Source organism: Oncorhynchus keta, chromosome 28, assembly GCF_023373465.1.
Source record: "Oncorhynchus keta strain PuntledgeMale-10-30-2019 chromosome 28, Oket_V2, whole genome shotgun sequence".
NCBI classification, from domain to species: domain Eukaryota; kingdom Metazoa; phylum Chordata; class Actinopteri; order Salmoniformes; family Salmonidae; genus Oncorhynchus; species Oncorhynchus keta.
In genome coordinates this window covers 6,175,774-6,192,523 of record NC_068448.1, presented here as the reverse complement: position 1 = coordinate 6,192,523, position 16,750 = coordinate 6,175,774, and the positions used below count along the sequence as shown (strand labels likewise).

General features: G+C 44.2%; 1 protein-coding gene across 1 annotated transcript in view; it reads right to left on the bottom strand.

Moving 5' to 3' along the window:
• Positions 1-16,750, bottom strand: part of LOC118360485 (E3 ubiquitin-protein ligase UBR4) — a 178,395-nt gene that overhangs the window by 142,711 nt on the left and 18,934 nt on the right. Inside the window, 11 exon segments of the mRNA XM_052484171.1 lie at positions 213-298; positions 541-700; positions 1,353-1,540; positions 7,063-7,180; positions 7,743-7,880; positions 9,567-9,675; positions 10,072-10,322; positions 10,905-11,029; positions 12,779-12,903; positions 13,325-13,569; positions 14,739-14,878. Of these exon segments, the coding sequence (XP_052340131.1) occupies positions 213-298; positions 541-700; positions 1,353-1,540; positions 7,063-7,180; positions 7,743-7,880; positions 9,567-9,675; positions 10,072-10,322; positions 10,905-11,029; positions 12,779-12,903; positions 13,325-13,569; positions 14,739-14,878 (1,685 nt within the window).

The window sequence follows — 16,750 nt, the reverse complement described above, 5'->3', positions numbered from 1 at the left end:
CTACTGTGCAAAGACCTGAGTACGTCCGGTCCCTCCCCCCTGAGTACGTCAGTCTGTTCAAATGAAGTTCTTAAAAAGATGCAGTAAACCTTTCTTCTTCTTCTTCTTCTTCCAAATAAAAAGTGTTTTTCAGTCCAGGTTATTAGTAGTGACGGGACTCGAGTCACTTAATGAAAAGATAAATGACCGCATTAGAAAGAGGTTCCCCTAACCTGCAGGGCTGGAGAGGGTAGGTCTGATGTCACTAGCGTATGGTTGAAGAGATACAGAGCAGAGGAAAACTCTTCATCTGAGGAACCTGTAGGTGGGGGGGTGGGGGGGGGAACAACACACAATGTTCAATTAGGAATTTACTGAGACAGGTCAAGTTATAACACCTGATTTGCATTAAAACATTTTATGAAAGCACTTTCCAATCCGAGGGCATCAATAGTTTCAATTGAATGGAAATACTTGAGGCTTGTGAGCGAGCGAGAGCTCATTTACTAAACGCATGTACGATGATAATAATAATAATAATACTTTTTTTTTTTCTCCAACCAACCTTTGACGTCTTTGTCGACGTCCTGATGATGCTGGCCAGCGTGGCCATGTGCTGTTCTGTCAGGGAGACAGACAGGAAGTTCCTGATGAAGTTGTTCCTGGATTTTAGCATGGAGGTGGTGATGAAGTTCAGGATGCTGGAGGCCAGGCTCAGGAACTGAAACATCAATTAATAAATCAATATTTAACAGTAATACACACAGGCCTGTGAGCATAGTTTCTACTAGAACACATTTTTATTTATTTAACTAGTCAGTTAAAAAGGGAAAATTCTTATTTACAACGACGGCCTACTCCAGGCCAAACCCTAACAACGCTGGGCCCTATGGGATTCCCAAACACGGCAGGTTGTGATACAGCCTGGAATCGAACCAGGGTCTGTAGTGATGCCTCTAGCACTGAGATGCAGTGCCTTAGACCGCTGCGCCACTCGGGAGGCCCAACATAAGTTGCGTTCTAAATTCTCCACCCTTCAACCCAGCGGTTTGCACTCCTTCACTCCCCTTCGTGCATTTTGGGATTGGTGGCGAGCTGGAGGGGAGGTTCCAATGTAATTCCTTCCACCAGCCCTTTCTTTGTTCAAACTATTTATTTTACCTTTACTTAAACTTGGCAAGTCAGCTTAAGAACAAATTCTACATTTTCAATGACGGCCTAGGAACAGTGGGGTTAAACTGCCTTGTTCAGGGTTCAGAACGACAGACTACTGGACACATTGGGAGAAGTGTACAGAAATCAGACCACAGCCGGTTACTATAGATTACATTTCCAAGTCCATGTTGTGTTTCCTAACAATCCTAAGGCCTCACCAGCTCGGGGTCCTTGCGTCCGGCCAGGATGTTCCCGTTCTCTCCTGCGTTCTGCTTGGAGGGGCTCTTCAGTCTGGGAGAGGTCTCCAGGGGCGGGGGTGGGGGAGGTGGTGGGGGAGCCACCTTGTCTTTAGTTGGCGAGATGGTCTCCTCGAACCACAGGCCCAAGATGGGCTCGCTGTCGTCATCTGGATCAGGACGGGTAGGACACGAGGTTACACACAGACGGCCATGTCTCAGGGTTCAGTTCTAAACATGCCGTCTATACAAAGCACTGCCATCATCCTACGGCCTCTATAGTCATGTCCTAAGTCAGCTCTCTCTCTCGTTTAGCCTTCGTAACGTTGCATTAAATTAGTATTTGAAACACGACATTTAGCCGTCACACTGCAAAAAAAACACACAAAAAAACGTTTATCTTACCTAGAAATTTCTTACCATTAGAATGTATTGACTTGATGTTCTACTAAGGTAAATTATCTTAGCGCCATGGCTAATCATTCTGCTAACTTAAAACTTTCATTTTTAAGAATTGATACAAATTGGGGATAAGAAAATCTTATTTTAAATATATTTGATCTTAAGCAAATTGTCTTAGTGGACTGGCAGATAACACTAACTTTTTTTTTTTAAAGGCTCGAAACAAGTCAGAATATCTGTGACTAAAATCAACTCTGAACAAGCCACTAACTTCATCTCAATACAATATTATAACAATCGAGGTAAGATTTACATTATTTTTTTGCAGTGCTTAACGCTACATTAGGCCTTCGTAGCACTACATTAGGCCTTCGTAACACTACATTAGGCCTTCGTAACACTACATTAGGCCTTCGTAACACTACATTAGGCCTTCGTAACACTACATTAGGCCTTCGTAACACTACATTAGGCCTTCGTAACACTACATTAGGCCTTCGTAACACTACATTAGGCCTTCGTAACACTACATTAGGTCCTTCGTAACACTACATTAGGTCTTCGTAACACTACATTAGGCCTTCGTAAAACTACATTAGGCCTTCGTAACACTACATTAGGCCTTCGTAACACTACATTAGGCCTTCGTAACACTACATTAGGCCTTCGTAACACTACATTAGGTCTTCGTAACACTACATTAGGCCTTCGTAACACTACATTAGGTCTTCGTAACACTACATTAGGCCTTCGTAACACTACATTAGTCTTTGCAAGACAACATTTAGCCTTCATAACAGCAGGCAAAATGTCGACTTCATAAGACTACATTGGCTGTGTTTACTCAGGCAGCCAGATTCTGATATTTATTTTCACTAATTGTTCTTTTCACTAATCATATAAAAAATAATTAAAAAATTTAAATAATTTTTTTAATAATATTTTTTTTTAAATCGCTGAAAAAGACCTGCTGTGATTGGACAAAAGATCAGAATTGGGCTGCCTGTGTAAATGCAGCCATTTAGCATTGATAACAGTACACTTAGCCATCATAACAATAGTCTCGTAACACCAGGCTACATTTAGCCACCATAGAGTTACATTTAACCCTCATCACACTACCATAACCATTCACAGGGTCAGAACGAAGGCAAAAAACCTTCGGTGCAATTGGCCTGCTGTCACACATGGCACGACAAGTGATCGCAACTATCGTAACTACTCATCAACTGAAGCGGAGATTAAAAATGCACATAATAGCATGCATCAAAAAGGGTATGATAGAAGTATTTTATGCCATATTTAGGATATTGGATACGTGAGGCTTTTACATTCAGCTCTACTCAGAGACTAAGAAATACAGAGATTGTGTAGGCAACAAAACTTTCAAGGGCAATCTAATTTGTGTTCCAACTATTGTCTTGGAACTTTTGATGCCAACATAGAACCCGTCAAAATTCTCCATCCCTCTTGGGAAGTCTGTATTTCTAGGACTCTGATGCTACGGCCTCTACTCAGCCTGGGTGGTGGTGCCCCAGTCCAAAAATTGAACTTTATTGTGGTTCATACAATAAAGCAAGCAAATTAACCATGACTGCGAGGTGTAAACTACGGTGTGACCTAAGGGACAGAAAGCTAGCTGCTGACCTGAAACATTAGCTGTTCTTGCTGTCCTCTGTCTTCTCTCTGCTGCTGAAATATAAACACTTCTATAGTGGGTGGAGACGGTGGCTCAGTTGGTAAGAGTATAATATAAACACTGCTATAGTGGGTGGAGATGGTGGCTCAGTTGGTAAGAGTATAATATAAACACTGCTATAGTGGGTGGAGACGGTGGCTCAGTTGGTAAGAGTATAATATAAACACTGCTATAGTGGGTGGAGACGGTGGCTCAGTTGGTAAGAGTATAATATAAACACTGCTATAGTGGGTGGAGACGGTGGCTCAGTTGGTAAGAGTATAATATAAACACTGCTATAGTGGGTGGAGATGGTGGCTCAGTTGGTAAGAGTATAATATAAACACTGCTATAGTGGGTGGAGACGGTGGCTCAGTTGGTAAGAGTATAACACTGCTATAGTGGGTGGAGATGGTGGCTCAGTTGGTAAGAGTATAATATAAACACTGCTATAGTGGGTGGAGATGGTGGCTCAGTTGGTAAGAGTATAACACTGCTATAGTGGGTGGAGATGGTGGCTCAGTTGGTAAGAGTATAATATAAACACTGCTATAGTGGGTGGAGATGGTGGCTCAGTTGGTAAGAGTATAATATAAACACTGCTATAGTGGGTGGAGATGGTGGCTCAGTTGGTAAGAGTATAACACTGCTATAGTGGGTGGAGATGGTGGCTCAGTTGGTAAGAGTATAATATAAGCACTGCTATAGTGGGTGGAGACGGTCCTGTGAGGTAGGTAAGAGCATGGCTCTAGTAACACCAAGGTCGTGGGTTTGATTTCCGCTAAGGCCACATACACAAAAAAAATGTCTGCACTTACTGGACTGTAAGTTGTTTATGATGTAAGTGTCTGCTACATGGCATGCTTTATAATAAGGATATATAGTTGAAGTCGGAAGTTTACATTCACTTAGGTTGGAGTCATTAAAACTCGTTTTTCAACCACTCCACACATTTCTTGTTAACAAACTATAGTTTTGGCAAGTTGGTTAGGACATCTACTTGGTGCATGACACAAGTCATTTTTCCAACAATTGTTTACAGACAGATTATTTCACTTATAATTCAATTTATCACAATTCCAGTGGGTCAGAAGTTTACATACACTAAGTTGACTGTGCCTTTAAGCAGCTTGGGAAATTCCTGAAAATGATGTCATGGCTTTAGAAGCTTCTGATAGGCTAATTGACATCATGAGTCAATTGGAGGTGTACCTGTGGATGTATTTCAAGGTCTACATTCAAACTCAGTGCCTCTTTGCTTGACATCATGGGAAAATCAAAATAAATCAGCCAAGACCTCAGATAAAATATTGTAGACCTCCACAACTCTGGTTCATCCAGCAATTTCCAAACGCCTGAAGATACCACGTACATCTGTATAAACAATAGTACGCAAGTATAAACACCATGGGACCACGCAGCCATTATACCGCTCAGGAAGGAGACGCGTTCTGTCTCCTAGACATGAACGTACTGGGGTGTGAAAAGTGCAAATCAATCCCAGAACAACAGGAAAGGACCTTGTGAAGCTGCAGGAGGAAACAGGTACAAAAGTATCTATATCCACAGTAAAACGAGTCCTATATCGACATAACCTGAAAGGCCGGTCACCAGGGAAGAAACCACTGCTCCAAAACAGTCATAAAAAAGCCAGACTACGGTTTGCAACTACACATGGGGACAAAGATTGTACTTTTTGGAGAAATGTCCTCTGGTCTGATGAAACAAAAATAGAACTGTTTGGCCATAATGACCATCGTTATGTTTGGAGGAAAAAGGGGGAGGCTTGCAAGCCGAAGAACACCATCCCAACTGTCAAGCACGGGGGTGGCAGCATCATGTTGTGGGGGCGCTTTGCTGCATGAGGGACGGGTGCACTTCATAAAATAGATGGCATCATGAGGAAGGACAATTATGTGGATATATTGAAGCAACATCTCAAGACATCAGTCAGGAAGTTAAAGCTTGGTCACAAATGTCTTCCAAATGGACAATGACCACAAGCATATTTCTAAAGTTGTGGCAAAATGGCTTAAGGACAACAACGTCGAGGTATTGGAGTGGCCATCACAAAGCCCTGACCTCAATACTGTAGAAAATTTGGGCAGAACTGAAAAAGCGTGTGGAGCAAGGAGGCCTACAAACCTGACTTAGTTACACCTGCTCCGTCAGGAGAAATGGGCCAAAATACACCCAACGTAGTGTGGAAGGCTACCCGTAACATTTGACCCGAGTGAAACAACTTAAAGGTAATGCTACCAAATACTAATTAAGTGTATGTAAACTTCTTACCCACTGGGCGTGTGATGAAAGAAATTAAAGCTGAAATAGAGTAATAGTAGAAAGAATTAGTTGACATTTTACATTCTTAAAATAAAGTGGTGATCCTAACTTACTTAATAAAATAGGGATTTTTTTAAAACTAGGATTAAATGTCAGGAATTGTGAAAAACTGAGTTTAAATGTATTTGGCTGAGGTGTATTTAAACTTCAGACATCAACTGTATATACTCACATACACTACTAATGCCTGTGGATCAGATCTGGTGCACAGACTACTTTCATCTACTCTGTCTAATATCTTAAAGTACATTTTTTTTTTATCTCTGATTCATTGCATTACAAGTTGTGTGTGTGTGTGAGATTCTGTCTCAGTTGTCATATACATCTGACTTCTGACCAGCGGAGGTTGGTGTCACTTTTTAAAAAAAACGAAGGACGTGGTCACTGTAATGCGTTGGATTAACGTTCCATTTATTCCTGTGGTCCTTCTGTAGCTCAGTTGGTAGAGCATGGCGCTTGTAACGCCAGGGTAGTGGGTTCGATTCCCGGGACCACCCATACGTAGAATGTATGCACACATGACTGTAAGTCGCTTTGGATAAAAGCGTCAGCTAAATGGCATATATTATTCCATAGCGGCCATTACAAAATGAGCCCATCCTCCTCCGATTTAAAGTGACACCGACCTCCACTGCCGTCTAACCTCTGTTGCTGCGGCTGCTATTTCCCCCCGTGGTGATTTTACAGAGTCCCGCAACGCACAAGAACTGCCTGAACACATTCTTCACTCTTCTCAGGCCTGACTCTGACGCTAGCCCAGATACACAGGTTAAAAACAAACACAGCTTTCAGAAGGCATACACACACACACACACACACACACACACTCAGGAACATTACACTTCAAAAAGGTTATCAGATCTGGTACACAGACTACTTTCATCTACTCTGTCTAATATCTTAAAGTACATTTTTTTATCTCTGATTTGTGTATATGTTGTTGGCATCAAGGGTTTTACAAATATTATAATAATGACTTGGAAGCTCTCAGCCCTCGTGACAGGAGATGAGAAGTGATGCTGTTCTTTATGACGTGGAGAGAGAGAGAGACACAGAGAGAGACACAGAGAGAGACACAGAGAGAGAGACACAGAGAGAGAGACACAGAGAGAGAGACACAGAGAGAGAGAAACAGAGAGAGAGAGAAACAGAGAGAGAGAAACAGAGAGAGAGAAACAGAGAGAGAGAAACAGAGAGAGAGAAGAGAGAAACAGAGAGAGAGAAACAGAGAGAGAGAGAGAGATGAGGGGAAGGGATAGGGGGCAGTACCTTGACTGCTGTCTTCCTCTGTGCTGCTGAAGTCATCTTCATAGTAGGTGTTGGAGTCTGTCGAGGCACTGGCATCACTGCTAACCGAGCCTTTCCTCTGACGCTGCAGGACACAGGCCTGGGGGGGAGGAGACACGTCAACACAGGCATTATCAGCATGCCAGGCACAGCGTTTTTCAAAGCTTTCAATGCTTTTGTATTAGAAGCAGAGATAGAACATGAGGACTGAGCGGCTGATTGAAATCATCATTTACTGGAGGAGCAGCAGACTCCGATCAATTGTTAGAGGAAGAGTAGTTTCCATGCCACATACAGACCACACCGTTGTAAAAAATAAAAATAAATTTTAAAAAACTGTCGGTGTGGCCTGGCTGGTTTGGTGCAGCAGCCTTCAGCACGTGTCTGTGGGGTTGAATCTGTGTGACAAAACTGCACAATTTTAGAGTGGCCCTTTTCCATTGTCCCCAGCACAAGGTGCACCTGTGTAATGATCATATTGTTTAATCAGCTTCTTGATATGCCACACCTGTCAGGTGGATGGATTATCTTGGCAAAGGAGAAATGTTCACTTAACAGGGACGTAAAAATAAAAAAATTGCGCACAAAATGAGAGAAATAAGCTTTTTGCACGTATGGTTTTTGTTTAGTATATATAAAAAAAGTTAAAAACAGTTTAGTACCTTCTTGTACGAGGTGGACAGAAGGTTGAACAGCAGGTTGGTAAGGGGAACAGAGTCCAGGAGTCTCTGAACCCTCTGGGTGGAGGTGTTCTGCGCCATGATGTTGAGTTCTGCTGGGGGACCGTCACTGGCCCAACCCTGGAGAGAGAAGAGGGGGGAGGGGGTGAGAGGGATGGGGGGGTGGAGAGAAGGGGGGTGGAGAGAAGAGAGGGGGGGGGGGAGAGAAGAGAGGGAGGGGGTGGAGAGAAGAGAGGGAGGGGGTGGAGAGAAGAGAGAGGGGGGTGGAGAGAAGAGAGAGAGGGGGTGGAGAGAAGAGAGGGAGGGGGGTGGAGAGAAGAGAGGGAGGGGGGTGGAGAGAAGAGAGGAAGGGGGTGGAGAGAAGAGAGGGAGGGGGTGGAGAGAAGAGAGAGAAGGGGGTGGAGAGAAGAGAGAGAAGGGGGTGGAGAGAAGAGAGGAAGGGGGTGGAGAGAAGAGAGGGAAGGGGGTGGAGAGAAGAGAGAGAGGGGGGTGGAGAGAAGAGAGAGAAGGGGGTGGAGAGAAGAGAGAGAAGGGGGGTGGAGAGAAGAGAGAGAGGGGAGAGAAGAGAGAGGAGGGGTGGAGAGAAGAGAGAGAAGGGGGTGGAGAGAGAGCAGACAAAGGGGGGGGAGAAGAGAGATAATGGGGGAGAAGAGGGAGGAGTTTCACTGGGGGTCTCGAACAAGAGAGGGAAATTATGAAAATAGAGATTGAAGATAGGGAGGGGGTGGATTGCTAGAAAATCAGGGGGGTGGATAAATCAGAGGGAGGGGGGTGTCTGAGAACATAGAAGGGAGGGGGTGGAGAGAATGAGAGTTGAGGGGGACTATTTAAACAGAGGTGGGGAGGGGGGGGTGGAGAGAAAACATTGGGTGGGGGGGGGGTGGAGAGAAAAGAGGGAGGGGGGGGGTGGAGACTAAGACATTGGGTGGAGAGAAGAGGGGGGTTGGGAGATTTAAACATTGTGGTGGGGGGGGGGCTTGGGAGAAAACATTGTGGTGGTGGAAGAGGGGGGGTGGAGACTAAAACATTGGGTGGGGGTGGGTGGGACTATTTAAACATTGTGGTGGTGGAGGGGGGTGGGAGAAGAAGGGATTGGGGGGTGGAGAGAAGAGGGGGGGTTGGGACTATTTAAACATTGTGGTGGTGGAAGAGGGGGGGACTGGGAGAAAACATTGTGGTGGTGGAGGGGGCAGACTTGGGGGGACTATTTAAACATTGTGGGGTGAGAAAGGGGCTGGGACTTCACTGGGTCTCGAACATTGAATCATCATAAATTATGAAAATAGTGATTAAACATTGTGGTGGTGGAGGGGGGCTTGGGACTATTTAAACATTGTGGTGGTGGTGCTGGGGGGGGGGCTTGGGACTATTTAAACATTGTGGTGGTGGTGCTGGGGGCCTTGGGACTATTTAAACATTGTGGTGGTGGTGCTGGGGGCTTGGGACTATTTAAACATTGTGGTGGTGGAGCTGGGGGAGCTTGGGACTATTTAAACATTGTGGTGGTGGTGCTGGGGGCTGCTTGGGACTATTTAAACATTGTGGTGGTGGAGGGGGGCTTGGGACTATTTAAACATTGTGGTGGTGGTGGGGGGGCTTGGGACTATTTAAACATTGTGGTGGTGGTGGGGGGCTTGGGACTATTTAAACATTGTGGTGGTGGTGCTGGGGGGCTTGGGACTATTTAAACATTGTGGTGGTGGGTGGGGGGCTTGGGACTATTTAAACATTGTGGTGGTGGTGCTGGGGGGGGCTTGGGACTATTTAAACATTGTGGTGGTGGTGCTGGGGGGGGTTGTTACTTACTGCACTGACCCGGTGCAGAGCCTCCACCTGCAGGTCTTGGAAAAGGGAGGTGAGCAGTTTGATGGAGTGGTTCGCCAGGATCACTGACAGGACACCAAAGCCTTGATGTCTGAGACGAGACAACAGAGAGTCTCAATGAAACCGCAAACAGGTTTTAAAACATTTATGTATCAGTCTTTCTTTGATTCTTTCAGGTCCAAAGTTTGAAAATAAAAAATGTAAATGCACAAATAGTTCAATATTGCTTGTAAATGTAAACAGTTTAAATTAGGATCTTTAGTTAGCAATTAATTTGAGTTTCATGGAGATCGCTGTATGCAATCTTACCATTTAACCACTTACTGACTGACTTTATGGTCCCCGAGGGGAAATGTTGTTGCAGTGTCATGTACACGTTTAAAGCCGCGTTTAAATACAAAACAACGTTTACAATACAACTTTCATAACAGTTACATTCTTAACAACACATATCTAAATGGTTAGAAACTACCAGAGAGCTACCCACCCTTTGGCCGGGCCCAGTTTAGGGGAGCCTGCTCCGTCCTTGGTGCGGGCGGCTATGTCTCGGACCCTGAGCGCGGCCAGAGGGTCCTTCTCCTTGCCCTTGTCAGCCAGGGTCGTGGGACTCAGGTTGAGGATCAGGTAGAGGCTGTTCAGCAGACACCAGGCTCCCAGCAGCTGGAAGTTCTGATAATGCTCCCCTCCAGCTCTGCGGGAGCTGCTGATGGCCTGGCCGATCATTTCATAGATGTCCAGCTGTTTGGAAAAAACACACATTAAAACCATGAGAAATTAACTCAAATCAGAAGACAAGAATGTGTTTCCTAATATCCTATTTATTAAAAGTAGGGGATTATTGTATTTCTTTTTTTTTTTTGGGGGGTTAAAATTACACACTGAGTCTACAAAACATTAACACCTGCTCTTTCCATGTTATAGACCAACCAGGTGAATCCAGGTGAAAGATATGATCCCTTATTGATGTCACCTGTTAAATCCACTTCAAATCAGTGTAGATGAAGGGGAGGAAACGGGTTAAAGAAGGACTTTTAAGCTTTGCGACAATTGAGACATGGATTGTGTACGTGTGCCCTTCAGAGGGTGAAAGACAAAACATTAAAAAGTGCCTTTGAACAGGGTGCCAGGTAGTAGGTGCCAGGCGCACCGGTTTGTGTCAAGAACTGCAACGCTGCTGGGTTTCTCACGCTCAACAGTTTCCAGTCTGTATCAAGAATGGTCCACCACCCAAAGGGGGGTGCAAAACCAATATTTACAAAAAAAAAGTGTTCTTAATCGAATGTTTTATATAAACATATATATATATATATATATACTTACACATTTCTGTACGATGGTAGCAGCGTCATTTTCATAGTCCTCCTCTTTGGAGCTGGTGGAGGCTGTGCGAAGTTGCAGGCCACTGCCCACCTGCAGAATGGCCATGCACGTGGCAACGCTCACACCTGGAGGAGACGAGAAGCACATGTTATATAGATTCATTATTGACTGACTGAGACGCACATGTTATATAGATTCATTATTGACTGACCTTTATGTTATATAGATTCATTATTGACTGACTGAGACGCACATGTTATATAGATTCATTATTGACTGACTGAGAAGCACATGTTATATAGATTCATTATTGACTGACTGAGAAACACATTATATAGATTCATTATTGACTGACTGAGAAACACAGATTATATAGATTCATTATTGACTGACTGAGAAACACAGATTATATAGTTTATTGATTGACTGAAAGCACATTATATAGATTCATTATTGACTGACTGAGAAGCACATTATATAGATTCATTATTGACTGACTGAGAGCAGCATATTATATTTCATTATTGACTGACTGAGAAGCCATATTATATAGATTCTTATTGACTGACTGGAAGCTATTATATAGATTCATTATTGACTGAATGAGAAGCACATATTATATAGATTCCACATATTATATAGATTCATTATTGACTGACTGAGAAACATATTATATAGATTCATTATTGACTGACAGAAGCACATATTATATAGATTCATTATTGACTGACTGAGAAACATATTATATGAGACTGACTGAGAAGCACATATTATATAGATTCATTATTGACTGACTGAGAAGCACATATTATATAGATTCATTATTGACTGACTGAGAAGCACATATTATATAGATTCATTATTGACTGACTGAGAAGCACATATTATATAGATTCATTATTGACTGACTGAGAAACATATTATATAGATTCATTATTGACTGATATTATATAGATTCATTATTGACTGACTGAGAAGCACATATTATATAGATTCATTATTGACTGAATGAGAAGCACATATTATATAGATTCATTATTGACTGACTGAGAAGCACATATTATATAGATTCATTATTGACTGACTGAGAAACATATTATATAGATTCATTATTGACTGACTGAGAAGCACATATTATATAGATTCATTATTGACTGACTGAGAAGCACATATTATATAGATTCATTATTGACTGACTGAGAAGCACATATTATATAGATTCATTATTGACTGACTGAGAAGCACATATTATATAGATTCATTATTGACTGACTGAGAAACATATTATATAGATTCATTATTGACTGACTGAGAAGCACATATTATATAGATTCATTATTGACTGACTGAGAAACATATTATATAGATTCATTATTGACTGAATGAGAAACATATTATATAGATTCATTATTGACTGAGACGCACATATTAAGTGATCGATAAGTTGAGCAGTCATTGGTATTCACAGCTGTTTACTCTGAACAACTACTGAAACAGTGATTTCCGGTCAGACAACAGACAGCAGCTCTGGAGATATGAGATGATGATTTGGAACGCAATAATAAAGTAATCAAAATAAACTAATATAATATACAAAACCACTGAAATGTAAAGTGTTGTCACAGCATCCAACCCACATAATGCATTTAATATTGAAAAAACATATCATAAAATCATGAAAATCAGTGATAATCTGTTTATAATATAACCCGAAAAGATCTCCAAAAAAAGGTACTAAAACCACTCAGCACTATCAAGTACACTACTATATATATATATATATATATAAATATATATATATATATATATATATATATATATATAAATAAAACCAACGCAGAGTTGGAACCCAACATGAACCCATAATAGCGTACCTGCGTAGAGGCAGCTGAGTGCCAACACAGTCATGTCCAGAAGTCTCCCAGGAGTCAGGGGCTCCAGGACAGGCAAGGACAAGGTGTCCCGGGCCATGGCCACATCTATCACCAGGGAGTGGAACCTGACAAGGTCAGAGGTCACACACACAAATGTCAGAGACACAGGGGGGAAAAAACACTGAGGTAAGCACGGGTAGGGTGTAAAAAAAGAAAGCGCCACAGGGCGCGAGAGCAACAGAGCACGCTATATATAACCTTGGGTGGGGGGCCCTGATTGGTGTCATACTTATGCCCCAGCTAACACACCTGACTCCAATAATCAACTAATCGTGATCTTCAGTTTAAAATGCAAACAGATGTGTTTGCTCGAAATGGGGGAGACAGTAAATCAGGCCCCCGAGGACTGGAATTGCCCAGGCCTGCTTATAGAGAGGGGCAGTATGCTGGAGGACCAGAGAAACCTGTCAGGTGAGGCAAATTGGTTTGTTGGAAAAAATTCTAAATTCTAACCCCCCCCAAAAAAAAAAATTCCCACAAACCTACCCGTTGCGGACAGCAGTTGCGTCTCCGACGGTGGCGGGCATGATGAAAAAGGAGTTGGCCGAGACGGCGTCCTGGAACCGGTTGATATAGCGCAGGAAGTAAGGGAGGTTGAGGCAGACACGCAGCAACTTCTCCGACCCGCCCAATTCCTGGAGACTGGACACGTTCTGGGACACAAAGGCATTCTTCATTTTGGCCTGGAAGGTCTGGTCTGTCGTCGCCTGGTCCTCACTCTCACTCTCCGCCTAAACAGACAGCACAACAAAACAAAAACACTGTAAATCAGACTGAATAGAAAATAAATAAATAGAAAATTGGTGTTTTAGAAGTGAAGTGAAGATGCAGTTTTTTTTTTTTTTACCTTTATTTAACTAGGCAAGTCAGTTAAGAACATATTCTTATTTTCAATGACGGACTGGGAACAGTGGGTTAACTGCCTGTTCAGGGGCAGAACGACAGATTTGTACCTTGTCAGCTCGGGGGTTTGAACTCACAACCTTCCGGTTACTAGTCCAACGCTCTAACCACTAGGCTACGCTGCGGCCCCAAGTAAAAACAAAGGTTAAATAAAATAAATAAAGTCAGAAATAAGCTACAACGAACTATCCCTTCAAATGGATAGGGACCGCTCAGTCCCCACCCCGCTCTCCCCGTTCCGCAATCCCCATCCCCTCTCCCCGTTCCGCAGTCCCCCTCTCCCCGTTCCACCGTCCCCATCCCACTCTCCCCGTTCCCATCCCCCTCTCCCCGTTCCACAGTCCCCACCCCCCTCTCCCCGTTCCACAGTCCCCATCCCCCTCCCCATCCCCCTCCCCAGTCCCCACCCCTCCCCACCCCTCTCCCCCAGTCCCCACCCCTCTCCCCAGTCCTCTCCCCCAGTCCCCACCCCTCTCCCCAGTCCCCACCCCTCTCCCACCCCACCCCCTCTCCCCTCCGCTCCTCCGATCCCCAGTCCCCATTCTGCTCCTCTGGATCCCTACCGCACAGTCCCCATTCCTCCCCACAGTCCCCATTCCCCATTCCCCATTCCTCCCCACAGTCCCCATTCCTCCCCACCGCATCCCCATTCCCCCCACAGCACAGTCCCCATTCCTCCCCACAGTCCCCATTCCTCCCCAGTCCCCACCCCACAGTCCCCATTCCTCCCCACAGTCCCCATTCCTCCCCACAGTCCCCATTCCTCCCCACAGTCCCCATTCCTCCCCAGTCCCCATTCCTCCCCAGTCCCCACTCCCCACAGTCCCCATTCCTCCTCACCCCACAGTCCCCATTCCTCCTCACCCCACAGTCCCCATTCCTCCTCACCCCACAGTCCCCATTCCTCCTCACCCCACAGTCCCCATTCCTCCTCACCCCACAGTCCCCATTCCTCCTCACCCCACAGTCCCTATTCCGCTAATCCCGTTACACTGACCTGTGTGCGTCCTGAGGGAGAGGCCAGCACGGTGAGGTCAGGGTTGAACACGGAGGTCAGCTGATTGAAGAAGTTCATCTGCACTTCCTTGTGTCGCAGCTCAGGGTTCACTGGAGACAGCACCTCTTTCTGGTCCTCCACTGAGAGGAGGAGGAGACACAGGGCAGAGTGAGACCGACTGGTACCGACAATATAGAAACCATAGACAAACACGTGCAGCTCAGGAGAGAGAATCTCCTGCTGGGAGAGACACGGAACACACAGGCATGGTCATAGAAAGACAGAAAAGATTGAGAGACTAACAGAGAAAAACAAGACAGTGTCCCAAGGTAGACCGAAACTGCTAGCCTGCACCGGGAGTCTGGCCTGCATCATGTTATCTCCACTAACTCACTGCTAGCCTGGGAGTCTGGGCTGTATCATGTTAGCTCCACTAACTCACTGCTAGCCTGGGAGTCTGGGCTGTATCATGTTATCTCCACTAACTCACTGCTAGCCTGGGAGTCTGGGCTGTATCATGTTAGCTCCACTAACTCACTGCTAGCCTGGGAGTCTGGGCTGTATCATGTTAGCTCCACTAACTCACTGCTAGCCTGTATTGAGAGTCTGGGCTGCATCATGTTAGCTCCACTAACTCACTGCTAGCCTGGGAGTCTGGGCTGTATCATGTTAGCTCCACTAACTCACTGCTAGCCTGGGAGTCTGGGAGTCTCCACTAACTCACTGCTAGCCTGGGAGTCTGGGCTGTATCATGTTAGCTCCACTAACTCACTGCTAGCCTGTACTGGGAGTCTGGACTGTGTCATGTTAGCTCCACTAACTCACTGCTAGCCTGTATTGAGAGTCTGGGCTGCATCATGTTAGCTCCACTGCTAGCCTGTACTGGGAGTCTGGGCTGTGTCAAGTTAGCTTCACTAACTCACTGCTAGCCTGTACTGAGAGTCTGGGCTGTATCATGTTAGCTCCACTAACTCACTGCTAGCCTGGGAGTCTGGACTGCATCATGTTAGCTCCACTAACTCACTGCTAGCCTGGGAGTCTGGACTGCATCATGTTAGCTCACCACTCATGATGCACAGAAGTTAACACAATTGAATAATGCGACACGGCATGAAGAAATATTGAAACTTAATTACTGTTCGCAAAACAAGGTCCATACAGACAAAAAGATACAGGTTTGTACAGGTCTACAGTGCCTTCAGAAAGTATGCACACCGCTTTACATGTTCAACATTATGTTGTGTTACAGCCTGAATATAAAAGGAGTTAAATGTATATTGCGTCACTGGCCTACACACAATAACCCATAACAGAATTATATTTTAGAATTTTGTTTACAAATTAATTATAAATAAGTATTCAACCCCTTTGTTATGTTATGCCTAAATAAGTTCAGGAGTAAAAATGTGCTTAACAAGTCACATAAGTTAGATGGACTCACTGTAATAGTGTACCGCATCTCTGTACTCCACACATACAGATAATGGCACGGTCCCTCAGTCGAGCAGTGAACGACAAGCACAGATTCAACCACAAAGACCAGGGACGTTTTTCAGTGCCTCGTAAAGAAGGGCAACTATTAGTAGACATTCAATATCCCATTGAGCATGGTGAAGTTATTAAATCACACTTTGGATGGTGTACCAATACACCCAGTCACTAAAGATACAGGCACCCTTCCTAACTCTGTTACCGGAGAGGAAGGAAACCACTCAGGGATTTCACCATGAGGCCAATGGTGACTTTAAAACAGTTACAGAATTGAGTGGCTGTGATAGGAGAAAACTGAGGATGGATCAACATTGTCATTTCCCATAATACTAACCTAATTGACAAAAGTCATAAGAAGGAAGCCTATACAGAATACAAAATATTCCAACACATATGTAGGCCCTAAAGTAAAACTGCAAAACATTTGGCAAAGAAATGTATATCCTGAATACAAAGAGTTATGTTTGGGGCAAATCCAACACAACATCAACTTCATATTTTCAAGAATGGTTGTGGCTGAA